We start from the raw sequence: 15,076 nt of genomic DNA, 5'->3' as shown, positions 1-15,076 counted from the left end.
TTAAAAAAAAAAATTATATATAGGTTACATAGAATAAGACATTAGAAAAATAAGACATAATGTATATATATATATATATATATATATATATATATATATATATATATATATATATATATATATATATATATATATATATATGGTGAAATGTGTTGGGTGCAAAGGCAGGCAGTTCTCATTGTACTATATGTATGTATATATATATATATATATATATATATATATATATATATATATATATATATATATATATATATATATATATATATAATTATTATATATATTATTTTTCAGTTATTCTTTGCACCTCTTGTCTGCACTTTTGCTATTTTAATAGTAATTTTAAAACATTTAGGTTATAAATGTAGCTTTTATATCTCTTTTCTCTTTTTTATTATATTATATTATATTATATTATATTATATTATATTATACTATATTATATTATATTATATTTATGGATGTAATGATTCTCATACAGAATATAGCATAGCTGTTTGTCAGAAAAGTTTACTTTTTATTACCTAAGGTAGCCGCCTCCTGACGTGACGTAGTCGTGACGCAGCAGTCTGACGGACAGGTAAGCCGACACCGGCCGCCATATTGGGAAACAACGGAAGTGAGGGAGAGGAGAGAGATAACAGTGTGTGTAAGTGTGTGTGAGTGTGTGTGTGTGTGTGTCGAGTCAATCAGTTTCCGAAAAAGGGCGTCCTCCTCCTCCTCCTCCTCCTCCTCCTCGCCGCTTCTTGTCATGTTTGTCTCCCCGGAGGAAGGGGCGGTCTCAGCGCCGCGGCAGATCCGGAATTAGAAGGTGTTCGCTCGGCTCGGCTCGGCTCGGTCGTTCGGTGTGAGCTCCGCGGGCGGTTCGGTTCCACGGGAGAGGAAACAGAACCAGATTTTTATTTTTTTAAAAAAGAGGGAAGGGACGGGAGGAGACGCCGGGGGGACTCAAAGTGTCGACCGAGGCGGGGACGACGAACCGGGGCAGAAAAGAGGAATAAAGAAGACGGAAAAGTAGCAGAAGAAGCAGGAAAAGATGCCTCTGGCTCAGCTGGCGGATCCCTGGCAGAAGATGCCTCTGGGGGGGACAGTCGGAGAGGTGAGACGCTCATTTCAGCACCTCGGTGTGTTTGTCCTCCCAAAAAACTCAGCGACTTTCAGTTTGGCTGCAGTCATGTTGCAGACAGGTAGACCAGGGTGATATTAGAGGCGAAAAACACCCAAAACCAGCCTCAGGTCACTGTGTGATCATAAATCTGCCCCCATGGCGATGTTAAAGTAGATTAAAAAGCCTCATAACACAACTTAAAGTCTCGATTAGATATTTATTCCGATCTTAAAGCCTCCAAAGGGATGCCAAATTACACCCCAAAGCGCCAAATTTCACTAGTCTGCTGCCAGAGCTCCCATAGCGATGTTAAAGTAGATTACAAAGCACCTTAATACTAATTGAAGTCACTGTTGTCACTATTAGATAATTATTCCAATCTTAAAGCCTCCAAAGGGATGCCAAATTACACCCAAAAGTGCCAAATTTCACCTTAAAATCACAATTTAATCATTAGTCTGCTCCCATAGCGATGTTAAAGTAGATTAAAAAGCACCAAAACAAAACTTAAAGTCTCAATTAGCTATTTATTACACTCTTAAAGCCTCCAAAAGGATGCCAAATTAGATCCAAAAGTGCCAAATTTCACCTTAAAATGACTATTTAATCATTAGTCTGCTCCCAGAGCTCCCATAGTGATGTTAAAGTAGATTAAAAAGCACCTTAATACAAATTGAAGTCACTATTGTCACTATTACATATTTATTCCACTCTTAAAGCCTCCAAAGGGATGCAAAAATTGCATTTAAAAGCACGACAATTAACCTCAAAGTCACTGTAAAATCATTAGTCTACTCATAAAATTCCTATACTACAAACTTAGAGTAAAAAGCACCACAATTCACCTTTAAGTCACTATTAGATAACTGTTCTGCTCTTTAGATTTCTATAGGTATGCAAAGTTAGAGTAAAAAAGCATTATAATACAACTTGAAGTCACTATAAGATAATTATTTTGCAATTCAGGCATCAATAGGGATGCCAAATTAGATTTAAAAGCTTCACATTTCACCTTAAACTCAATATTAGGTCATTAGTCTACTCTTAACATTACTATAGGTGTGCAAACTTTGTGTAAAAAGCACCAATATACACTTTAAAGTCACTATTAGATAATTATTCTGCCCTTAAAGCTCCTCTGGTGATACCAAAATAAAGTTAAAAGCACCACAAGTCACCTCAAAGTGTCTGTAAGATAATTAGTGTAATTCTAAGGCTCCTATAGTTATGCCAGATTTGATTAAAAAGCACTACAATTCATCTTAAAGTCACTATAAGATTATTATTCTATACTCGCAGCACTTAAAAGGATGCAATATACACTGAAAAACATACACAATACATCTTCAAGTCACTATTAGATAACTATTTTACTCCTGAATGTCCTATAGGGATGCCAAATTACATTAAAAAGCATCATAATACACCTAAAAGTCACCATTATATAATCTTTCTACTCTTAAAGCTCCTGTAGGGAAGCCAAATTAGGTTAAAATGTACAAAAAAGCACCGTAATACTTCTGAAAGGCATTATTACGACATTATTCTGTTCCTAAAGATCCTGTAGCATGCCAAATGAGATTATGAAGCGCCAAATTTTACTCTTAATGTCACATCAAGACGAGTTTCCTCTCACAAAGCTCCTGTAGGGAGGCCAACTTAGTGTAAAAAGCAACACAGTCGATCTTAATTTCAGCACTACATAATTAATCTACTCTTGCACCTCTCATAGGGACACCAAATTAGATTCAGATCCACTAAAAACATCATAATACATTTTAAAGTTACAAGGAGATAATTATTCTTTTCCTAAAGCTCACAGGGACGCCAAATTAGATTAAAAAACACCATAATACACGTTTAACTCACTGTTAGATGATTAATCTATACTTAAAGGTCCTAAAAGGATGCAAAATTTGATTGAAATGTACAAAAAGCACGATAATACATTTTAAAGTCACTAATAAATAATTATTCTTAATCGTAAAACTCTTAAAGGTACGCAAAATTAGATCAAAATACACCTCAAAGCATCACTCTGAGCCACAAACATGCTTTAATGTAGAAGTACTAAAGTACTGTGTAGTTTTATTTGTGACACAAATGTAATAAACTAGCATATTGTCGCTATAAAGTAGTAAATATGTGCTTAAATCTCCAGCTGAAATTAAAAATACCACAAACATACTGCAATATCCAATATATGTGATAAAGTACACACAAACATGACAGTAAAGTGTGAATCACTGTAAAGTACTGCAAATGTACTATTTATGTATAAATAAACAGGTTGCCAAAAAAGTTAGAAAAAAAACATAAAAATAAAAACATAACTGGCAGTGATGTTTGTCAAGAAAAATAACCAACAATAAAAACTTTAAAATGATTTTAAAAAATAACACAAATAAATAACAAACAAATCTGCCGTGAATAAGTGCGATATAACAAAAACAACAGCATCTAAACCATTAAAATGTAGAAAATAATAAATAGACATAACGCTCTAAACAGTTAGTGAATTAAAAAACATGAAAATAAAAAATTAACTGGCAGTGATGAGTGTCAAGAAAAATAACCAACAATAAAAACTGTAAAATTATTTTTTTAAAAAGTAAAAATATAAAACAAATAAATAATAAACAAATCTGCCATGAATAAGGGCGATATAACAAAAACAACAACAGCATCTAAACCATTAAAAAGGAGAAAATAAAAAATAATAAAAAAAACATAACACAAAGTTTCCCAAATCTTCCAAATTCATGCTTAAAATCGCTGTAGTAATATTAAAGCCATGTACATGAATCATAAAAAAATTAAAAAATGATCGTTTTCTGGATCTTTTTCAATTAAAAAATAATAATTTTCTAATACTTTTTCTCTCTCCTTTTTTTGAAATAAAAAAAGAAACTATTTTTAAATTAATTTTTAAGTCATTTTTTTGTCACCTTTCCCAAATGTCTCGGAATTAACCCTTTCCCATTGTCTGTTTATTAAGTATTAAAAAGCACCAATTTGATCAAGTTTGAAAGGTTTAAATACTTAAAGGTGCCTGATGCTGCACCATAGAACGATCAGTCCAGGTGTTAAAGGGTTAAAGTGACCTTCAGGTGACACAGAGTGTCACAAAGTCACCACGAGTCATTTTTGGGGATGTTTTTAGTGTTTTCTGCTGCAGAATAAATCAGGAAAGCCATTGTCGTTTTTGATTTTTAGGATTTGTTTTTTTCTCTAAAACAAAAAAACAAATGTCAGAGTTTATGTGTGGGATCCTTCCAAAAATAAAGACGTCTTTGTTTCCAAAACTGAGACGCAAAATTGAAACAAAAGTGTTTTTTTTTTTTCATTTCTTCCTTCCTACAAGTTTTTGAATCTTGATAAAGAGCAGGAGGCGGAGCCGCTGCAGCCGCATGATTCAGGAAGAGCTTACGTCTATACGTGTGTGTGTGTGTGTCCACTTCCTGTATGAGGTGTCACAAGGGCTGCATGGAGAAATTGTTGTGTGTGTGTGTGTGTGTGTGTGTGTGTGTGTGTGTGTGTGTCACTCTGTAGGCAGATTGTGAATAATCAAACCTGATTCACGATAGGCTCAAAAATGCACTGAGTCACCGAGCGTCTCTTTTTCCGTCTCGCCTCTCTTAACAAGATCGTACCTGCTTGCAGCTTTTTCCCACGCGGCCCCTTTTTACCTCACTTTCAAGCAGACAGGAAACGTGGCGATGCTCTGCTCCGTGACCTTTGACCCCCGCCCTCCTGCTTCTGGGTGCAGCGGTGTGTCGTAAGCTGTCGTCCCAGCGTTTTTTTTTTTCTAGGCCAAAACACACAAAGGAGCGAGCGGCGAAGTTGTGGAATGAAGCAGAGGTGCTTCTATAGCATTTTTGCCCTCAAGACAAGATCATTCAACACACACACACACACACGCGCACACACACACACACACACACACAAAGAGCAGACAGGCTGCACTTGTCTGCTGAAACGCGGAAACAAAGATGGCTGCAGCGATGAATCTGCACTCTGCAGGCGTGGATGTTTTCTCGCTTTACAAAGAGAGTGCATCAGCAAAGATGATGGGAAAGGCACAGTGTGATAAAATATCCCCTCAGGCTGCAACTAATGAATATTGTCATTATATTTCTATTATTTTGTGTCAGAAAATAATATAACATGGCTTTTGTGATTCCCCACATGTCAAGTTGATGCATTTAAATTGCTTATTTTATGTTTTTTTTTGTGTGTTTTTTTTACTGGAAGAAAAGGTTTTTGCAGTCTGTGTAAACAAAGTAATTATTATTATAAGACTGAGAACTAATATTTATAAAGTTGAGTGACAGTAGATGATGCAGATGAAAATAAACCAATAAAATAAATAAAAAACACAAAATAAAATTCTGAACTAGAATGATTTACCTTCATGAAACTGAACTTTTTGTTTTAAAGAAATGTTTTAAAAGGACAGAAATTCACCTTAAACAAATGATAGTGGCACAAAATATTCAGTTTAATGTCATACATGACAAAAAAATCAAATCCCGAAGAGTTTCAGAGTTACAGACAGTTTTCAAACTTTTTTCAGAACTTTTCGAGAAAATGAAATAAAGTATTGCAAAAATCAAAAACCCAAATATGAAATAAATTAAAATTATGAGAAAAAAACAATGAACGATAAGTCTGATTCAAAGTGAAAGAGCGGTGCATTTTATATAAGTGATATTTGAGCCTTGTTGATGAGGTCAGCTGCAGGCGGGAAAAACATCAGATAAATACCAATACTGCATAGATATGAAACAGCTACAGAGTACTTGTATGTCTTTGTACCCTTCAAGTATGCATCTACTTATACAAGGTTCAAGGTAGCATTTAATATGATTCTTTCAATATACAGTACTCAGTATGCAGAGGAGAGAAGCAGAGTTATTTTACTGCCATCGTGAAACAAAACAGGCACAAAAATACACAGAAAAAAAGAAATTCGTGCATTATAATTTATTTTTCTGTCTGGAAGTTGCCTTCTTTTGTATATTCATGCAGCAGCATCACTTCTCAGGACCTGTGGTGCACCATGTTTGTGTGCAAGTTTTCTAACTTTGCAAATCTTTTGCACATCGATATCCGATTATGATGCCGGCAGAGCCATGATAAGAATAATGCTTATTGGTATCAGCTGTGGTATGCAAAGGCGTGAGGCCCGATGCCATAAATCAGATAAGGTAACCAGATCCTGTGTTGTTAAAGGTGTAAATCTTTCAGCAGTTGACAGTTTTTGACACTTGCTGCTGCAGAAACGCTATGGTGGGTGCTTAGAGAGGAGGGTTTTTGAACTGTGAGGCGCTGAGAGCTGATGAAGATGCGTCAGGTGAAACAGAAAGCAGGTACAAGACAATCCAAAACATTCATGCAGTAAAATGCAATTTAAGAAGAAAGTACAAATGCAGCAGCAATACTGTGTTGTGGCAGAAGGCCACATGTAAACAGTAAAACAAATTTAAAAATAATTTAATTGAGCTTAGGGGTTAACGGGTAGTTTGGGGTCATCAGAGACTGTCTGCACAGTTTTTTTTTTCTTGGCTCAGAGAAAAAGTGAAGCTTTTTCCTCGTCTTCCCTCCATCCACAGCGCTGTCCTCCCTGTCCTCTCTGTCCCCTCTTCCTCATCATAATCCACCTCTCGTCCCGTCTGCCATCCTTCTCCTCCGCTCACTCTCTCTCTTCTCCCCTGCTGTGCACATTTCAGGCTTATCCTGCTCTGCGCTGCACTTACCGGCGAACTAAATAATCACCATAATCGCTTTTATTGTTATTATTGTTTTTGTCGGGCCGTAGTATCAGTGCTATCGGTGTCTGAATCACAGCTGCTGTTCCAGCAGGGAAGCAGACAGGCTGCTAATCTGCACTTACGTAATGCTAATTCATATCTGTTTTTATTTTTTCACTTTTTGGCCGGCAGACGAGTCAGAAGTGCTCCGAGTTTGGTGGTAAATCTCAATCTGTGACTGTCTGGGGGGACTTTTTTCTTCTTTTTTTTTCGTCAAATTTGAACTCTGGTTGATTCCTCTGTCCCAGGGAGATAATGAGAGGGTTTCAAAATAAAAGACGCCTACTCAGTGAGCGCTGCGCCTCACCTCTGTATGCTTGGTGGCACAAAATGAAAACAAACCAGGAATGTAGGCGGCAGATGTCCTTGATGTGACAGAAGAATGGATCTATTTGCAGAGCGGATCTATACAGTACGCATACAGTATAAAACGTCTGTTTGCTATGCATCGCTGAATGAGAACTGGATTACGACGTGCACTGTATTGTTCAAGGTTCAAATGGTTTTCTCATGTTTGGGATGAAGCTGATCAGTTTACGGTTTATAGCCAAACAGGTTTACACATGCATGGAAATGCCTTTTGGTGCATAAAAATAAGCACAGTAAGAGAAAACAGCAATAAAATCAAGTTATTAAAGCAGCAAAAATCAAGCAACATAAGAAGAAACATACCTTTTTTAAAATTTTTTAAAGTTTTAAAATTTTTTTTATTATTTTCACATTTGTCTGTCTATAAAGTTCTTTAACATCCAGTGGGCTTATATATATTTATATATAATCATATCCAAGTTGTATTTGTTTTTTGTAATATATTTGGAAAAAAAAGACCTTGATCAAATAATAAAACTCAACAAACACAGTAAGAGAAAAATAAATTAAATTAAATTAAATTAAAAAATAAAAATAAATAAAATAAAATAAAGCATAACAAAAGTATATTTGTGTTGTGTGATCAAACTGCACATTTTAGTGTCCTTTGATTCAATCAGCCTAAAGCACACCTGCACACTAATCAGGCTGTTTAGCTTTAATGTGCTTCACCTGTCATGTGGACGGATTGTAGAAAAGGAGAAGTGATCACTAATACGGGTTTTAGCAAACTTGTGGCAAAAAACTGCAGAAGTATATCTGTTGAGTGCATAAAAAGATCTTTTACTTAAAACTGTGAAAAATGGGAGGAAAAACAAAAATATTTTTCTTCATGAAAAGGGATAAGTGTTTGCAAAAACCACAGTCTGCTCCATCGATGTTACTGTTGACATGAAAAGCTCTGACACTGTTCACAGTTTTCTCAAAGATTATAGTCTTTAAAAACAAAATCTCCAAACCGTAGCACAGGTGTTCAGCTGGTGCAGAAATGTGGAGACTGCTCATCATCTTCACGAGAGGGCTTCATTTTCTGTGTCGTACAGGAGGAAACATCTGCATTCACTTTGTTTCTCTACTCATTCACACCCGTCTATTTCTGCTGGTGTTCTTCTAGGAATCTCCTGCATATTTTAAATATATGTAGACGTTTTTACACTCATTTTCAAAAAGAGATCAGCTGGAATTAATAATTTTGGGAAATGAAGTTTTCTGCTTTGTTGCAGAAAGTAAGATGCATTTTTTTGAATTTGAAGGTGGAAACAGGGTGGTTTCTTCATTTGAGCTAGCCTGGTTCTGTGCAAAAGTGACAAAATCCACCGATAAACACATATTAATTTATACAAAAATGGAGTAATGTACTGAACTAGCTCTTGGCTGCAGTTTCATATTAAACATGAAGAGAGAAACCAGTAGTATTGATTATCTTATCTGTCTTTTCATACACAATTTATCCCACATCGATTCAAAGACGACGTTTCCCATTTCCTGTTAACCCAATCTCCAGAAAATAATGTTTGCGTTGTACATTTCTGTAAATGACGGATACATTGCATTTGTGCACATCACTTTTCTTGGACGTGTGGTCAGGTTTAGGCACAAAAATCACTTGGTTGTGTCTGAGAAAAGGTCATGTTTTATGATGAAGTGATTTTATTTATCACACGTGGAACAAACTGCAATATACCGAGTACATTATATTTATCACTCATCCCTACTACGTACGAAACGTGCAAAAGTAACATATCTGTGGTGTGCAGAAATGCCAACGTTTTCTTCTGGTGACTTATTTCTCTGTTGGATCCAGAAAGGAAGTTGTGGAGGCTTGAAACATTTTTGTTGTGATATACTGAACTGTAGAAAATTGCTGGTCAGTCATCTTATTCTTTACATTTTTATTTTTCATTGTTTAGAAATGTTGTTGCAAGCCAAGTCTGTTTTGAAAAGACTGCGTCAGTGCTGTGAAGATGCATCATAAATCTCAAAATCTGTTTTTTCAAAACACATTTTGTGATACTGCGGCTTTTCTGTGGTTTTCCTCGCTTTCCCAACAACACAGCTATAATATATATGTTACAACAAAGATAAAATCTTCTCTGAAAGACGTCTGCACAGAAAGTACCTGCAGAGACGAGGAGATGTTTTCAGTTACGGAGGCACTTCAGGTGAACGTGTTTCAACCTGCAGCAGTGACGCTCACAGGGAGCTAATTATCATGTCACCGCTTTGTATCCGGCGTGTGTTAATGCGTGACGTCTCTGTGTGTGATTACAGGATGCACATCACGATCCCGAGGACTCGGCGGGTGATGACGACTCCATGCCCGTCTGCACCGTAAGTCCACTCATTCTTGGTTTTTATGCTCAGATCCAACAGAGACGAAACTCCAGATTGTGTTTGGAGGTTTCTGTTAGTCTGTGCTGACATTCAGTGGGCTTCAGCTGTAAACATGGCGAGCTCTGTTTGTACTGACAACAGCGTAACACTGTGAACTCTGATGGCAGCTGCCTGTGTGTGTGTGTGTGTGTGTGTGTGTGTGCAGCCATGAGTTTGACTGACTGTTATTGACGTGCAAACATCCCCTCCGGTCATTTGTGCTGTACGTTTGCATGTACGACGTTGCGTGCTTCTGCATTCACACAGAGCTCAGGTCTGCTGTTTGATGACATACATCCACTGTTTCAGAAAAGTGACGCCCACTCCTGCAGGATAATTGCTGGTGTAAAAGTGAAAGCGTAGTGTATCTCACTATTAAAAGCCATGAGTCATCTTATAGCAAAAAAAAAAAACTCCCTCAGATCCCTCCGCTCTGCTCGATATCATCATTTATTTGTGATATGTTATTTTGGGATTAGATGTTATTTACTTTTTGGGTAAACCTACTTTCTTTCAGCCTGCATCATGCACTTTTTCTGCAGCCACTTCCTGCGTCCCACTTTCAAACTTTTGGACACGGTTTATTCTGATGTAACTGTGGTGGTTTTACAGAGAAACAATGTGGAAATAAACTGAGCTGCAAAACAAGAGATGGACACAAGCAAATGTTAAAAAAGCACCACGTCTTTATTGCTTGAGGGTAAGTTGACCCTGGATTGACTCAAGTGTTCTGGTGCTGTGTCTCACAAGTTATTTAACCCTTTGAAACATGAAAAAATTGGTCAGATTTCTTTCAGAAACATAGGGAAAACAGAAATGACCAACTCGGTGAGAAATGTCCCTCAACTTATAAGAAATTTGTAAAAAAAACAAAACAAAAACAAACAAATAAATGTAAAAACTTCTATTTATATGTTATGTAAATATTATAATTATATATTTTAATTTATGTTACAGAAAAAAATTATATGTCCATATTTTTTATAATTTTCATCTGTTTTTTTTGGGTCATTTTGTTTTATGTGTCATTTCCTTTTTGCGTCTGTTTTCAGGTAATATTCATGTACTTTTTAAAAAAATGTCTTGCTAATTTTTTGGCCTTTTTGGGCTAATATATATATATATATATATATATATATATATATATATATATACACACACATATATATATATACATATACATATACATATATATAAGTTTTTTTTAAGGTGATTTTTGCTGGACTCTGTACCAATCAGACATATTTATTTATGTCTGGAATATAATTTGCAAATGGCAGCATCTCTCTTCCACCACAGTGTTTCATGTTTTATGATATGACACATTTTACGTTTAGCAAAAAATTGTAGCTCCTGCAATTTGGAAATTACCCTTTGCCACATTGCAGTTTTGATAATATTTCGATTAGTTGTGCAGCCCTGGTCCACACTGCACGACTGTAGCAATGATTTTCCTCTTGCTCGCAGGTTTTTGAGCTCTTCAACAAAAGCCCCAGATCAGAGGCAAATCAGTGTTGGCTTGGCGCTCGCAAATTGCCGCTCGAGCGCTTTGTGTGAAGTGTTCAAAGACGTGAGCTAAAGGGCTCCCCGAGGCATCGCGGCGCTCCAGCAGAAATCCGGCATGCTAAATATCTGGACCTTTTATGGACTCTGTTGGCGAACTGCAGCCATTGACAATGCATGATGAAGGTTTAGGACAGACACAAAAGGTGCGGCGGCACTTTTCAACAGTTATTTGTGTGTTTGACAGAGATAGTGACAGAAGCTGCATATAAGCTGCAAGTGACAAGCCATAACTTTAACTTTACCAGACAAGTGCATAAAAGCAAAAAAATTAAAGAAAAAAGAAAAAAAGTAAGAATAAATGAAAATGAAGCACTGCACAAACAAAGAGACCCAATATAATAAAGATAAATGATAGTTATTGTGAATGTGGGTCTGATTCATACCTGATGTTCCCAAGTCAGGCATTTGTCCACAGTTTTTATCTATTTGTCCAAATTATGATTAAGTCGCAGAGATTTTATCATTTTCTTCCATTTCTGCAGAGAAATATAAGTCTTTCCATCAATTTAATGTCCTATTTTTTCCAGATTTGTAATTTTTTTAGGGCTGCAAATAAGGATTATTTTGATAACCAATTAATCGACTGATTTTTTTTTCGATTAATCATATTTAAAAAAAAATAAAAATAGAAACAATAATAAAATAAGCATTTTTTCACCCATCACTGTTCAAAAACAGATTATCATTGACAGCAGGTCTAACAGTGCACTGCATAAACAGGCCGTTGTTGAAGTTTTTGTACGAAAACGTTCTCTCTGCCTCCTCCGTGACTCTTCAAAACACAGACTTCTCCACAGTTTATTCTACAATGGATCTATTGTAGTAGAAAGTAGAATATTTCCCACTGAAATGTAATAAAATACAAGTATAAATGTATAAACACAACCAAAATTATCAGAAAAATGGAAAGTGCGTAAAAAGTGCACTAACATATTATAAAAACGGAAATTACAATAATTTGGCGTTTGGAAAGCATTGGTGTTGTGCTAAAGGTAAATGTGATTAATAAATGAATCAATGATGACACATAATCATGATATATGGTTATTTCATCGCTGCAAGCTCTCGTTATCATCTCAGGACAGGTTTTAAAAGCTTAAGTACGCACATAACTGCAATATTACTTATTCAAAACTCTCTATTGCCATTGTCAAGCGCGCTCTCCATTGTTATGCCTCCATTGTTTTTCTTTGTTTGAAGTTTGACTGGCGCTCCTTTATTTGTGTTATCGTTCAGTGCGACTGCAGATCGTTGCACCCTCTTTTTCTGCAGCGGCACCTGACTGAAGAATCTTTGCATAACAGTAGTGGAGCGAAAAGTGCGTAAATCGGTTAAAATTTGTGCTACATTTGGATGAAAACTGAACTAAAGAGAGGAGAGAAGAAGGTGGAAGGTGGACTGTTTCTTGTACTGTTTGCGTAAAGCCTTTTATAACCTTGATGTCTTCTAGTAAGCAGCCCCTCGAGCCTGCGGTTCAGCCCACACATGATGACGCAGTCACCAGGGAATCCTACTGATTATAGATCTTATAGTTCGTCACCGGGCAGTCATGTAGATTGAAAACCACAATGACTTCAAGAGTCACGATTACAGCAAGTTATGTAGTGTGAACAGTGCAGCAATCAGACAATGCTTAAAGTCATATAGTGTGAACAGAACATGTATATTCTCTATAAACTCAGTAAGCCCTGATCAACTTTTATGACAGTGGATGGATAAACGTGTGTATTTTCTACTCTTTTCTAACACGTATTGGTGCATATTGGTGCTCTTTTCTTATTTTTCTGGTATTATTATATTACTGACATTGACATTTCACTTAATTTTCTATTTTTATGTGATCAATTCATTCAGTTTTGTCCATAAAGGGTTAGAAATCGTAATGTTTGGAATCAGCGCTGTAGAGAGTACAGTATCAAAAGCCTGATGTTTCCATTTGAAAAAAACAGAGTTTGACTTCGATCTTACTGAGAGGTTCTTCCCAGATGCAAACTCTGTGTGTATATGTGTGTGTGTGTGTGTGTGTGTGTGTGTGTGTGTGTGTGTGTGTGTGTGTGTGTGTGTGTGTCTGCGGCAGACTGGCAGGGCAGCTGCAAGCATCGATTTTTAAATGCAGAGGAGATGGCTTATGGATCTACTGTCTGAGAAGAGCTGAGCACTCATTACCTCACTCTCCAGAGTCTGCAGCACACACACTCCCCGAAAACACACACACAAACACACACACATACACATATACACACACCTACCCCTGAACATACACATACAAGCTGTAATGCAAGACGTTAACACGGTATGGACGTCACAGTGTCGTGTGTGTGAGGATGAATATATTATAAAGCTGTTAATGAGTGACTTTGACGTTTCCACTGGCTCAACTGAGTGTGAAACTGTGTGTGTGTCTCAGGTTAAATTCGGGTAATGAGGCAGCTCTCTCTCTATGTCACGCTGCTGAAAGTCATGAATGTGGTTCATAGCACATTGTTTTGCTGGTTTAGGCAACTCAAATGTGAAGATTTAATGCTTCTCTCCGTCATGCATGACGGTAAAATGAACCTATTTTGGTTTAGGACTGTAACTTCCCGACCAAAACACAGGCGATATAACGCAAAGTAACGGTCGGCCTTCATCGTAAACGTTCTGTGATGTCAGTTTTATGTGTACGAGTCTTAACATTCGCCTTTAAATCAAGTTTAAATCATCAAACTGCTCCTTAGGATACCTTTTCAAAAATGTCCTCACTTTTACTCTCATTGGTCCTCACAAAGATAGTAATACAAAAGCACACTCACACACATTAACACCCATTCACAGACACACATACTCATTATCAAATCCTTCACACACACACACACACACACACACACACACACACACACACACACACACACACACACACACACACACACCAACTTCACAGCACAGTCACATTCAAGTCTGATGCTCATGGTGTAACACACATCATCACTCATTCGGATATGACTGCAAGATGGCAACACACACTTCACATACTGTCTTCACTGCTCATTGTTGAGTCAGTGACGCGCGCGCACACACACACACACACACACACACACACTCACACTCTGATGCCCCCAGCGAGGCATAAAATGATTTCCAGACAGCGTTATGAACATCGCTGTTCTCTGAGGAAACAACTAACATCTGCTGCCATCTGCTGCTGCTCAGCTCCGTGTGTGTGTTTGTGCGTGTGTGTGTGTGTGTGTGTGTGTGTTGGTGCGTGTGTGTGTGTGTGTGTGTGTGTGTGTGTGTGAGATGGGCAGACACAGTATCATGTTTGGGCTCAGGATGAGGTCACTCATTCGCTGTGGGAGAGCCTGACCGCTGTGTCTGACCCCGTCACACACCATCAGACAGGTCTATCGTTTTTTGTTTTTTTTTATAAATGTTAATGCGCATTTTTAGATTGCATTTTATTTTTGTTTAATTTGTTTTTTTTATTGCAGAATTTTCCAGTGTGGCTGCAGATGGTTTAACACTCAGCAATTTAGCCTAACAAGCTCAGTTTGGAGTTAAAAAATATCTGCTGAGAATTTACAAAATCTTCCAAACAAGCTGGCAAAACACTGGATCATTAGGAGAAAGTTTATAATATTCTAGTGTATGTTTTTATTTATTCCATACATTTTTGTAAAAAAATTGCCATAATTTGACCGACAGCTCAGGACTCATACAGAGATATTCAATTTACAGAAGGCAGGTTTCCACTGACCCTTAAACTGTGCAAATTGAAATTGCGAATATAAATACGTGCAATGGAAATGCAGTGATTTAGGGAAAAAAAACGATTTCAAAAAAGCCATAATTTGCAAAACTGCAATGGAAA

The 15,076-nt window shown here is 36.8% G+C and overlaps 1 protein-coding gene across 1 annotated transcript in view; it reads left to right on the top strand.

Moving 5' to 3' along the window:
* Positions 1-619: 619 nt before the first annotated feature.
* rps6ka3b (ribosomal protein S6 kinase A3b) overlaps positions 620-15,076 on the top strand; it is a 61,561-nt gene continuing 47,104 nt past the window's right edge. The window contains exons 1-2 of the mRNA XM_088072136.1: positions 620-1,099; positions 9,562-9,621. Coding sequence (XP_087928262.1) covers positions 1,037-1,099; positions 9,562-9,621 — 123 coding nt within the window. The 5' untranslated portion in view covers positions 620-1,036. The remainder of the gene's footprint in view (positions 1,100-9,561; positions 9,622-15,076) is intronic.

This window comes from Plectropomus leopardus, chromosome 21, assembly GCF_026936395.1.
Source record: "Plectropomus leopardus strain MGB_pleo_1.0 chromosome 21, ASM2693639v1, whole genome shotgun sequence".
Taxonomy (NCBI): domain Eukaryota; kingdom Metazoa; phylum Chordata; class Actinopteri; order Perciformes; family Serranidae; genus Plectropomus; species Plectropomus leopardus.
The sequence above is the reverse complement of the archived record's forward strand: the minus strand, read 5'-3'. Positions and strand labels throughout refer to the sequence as shown.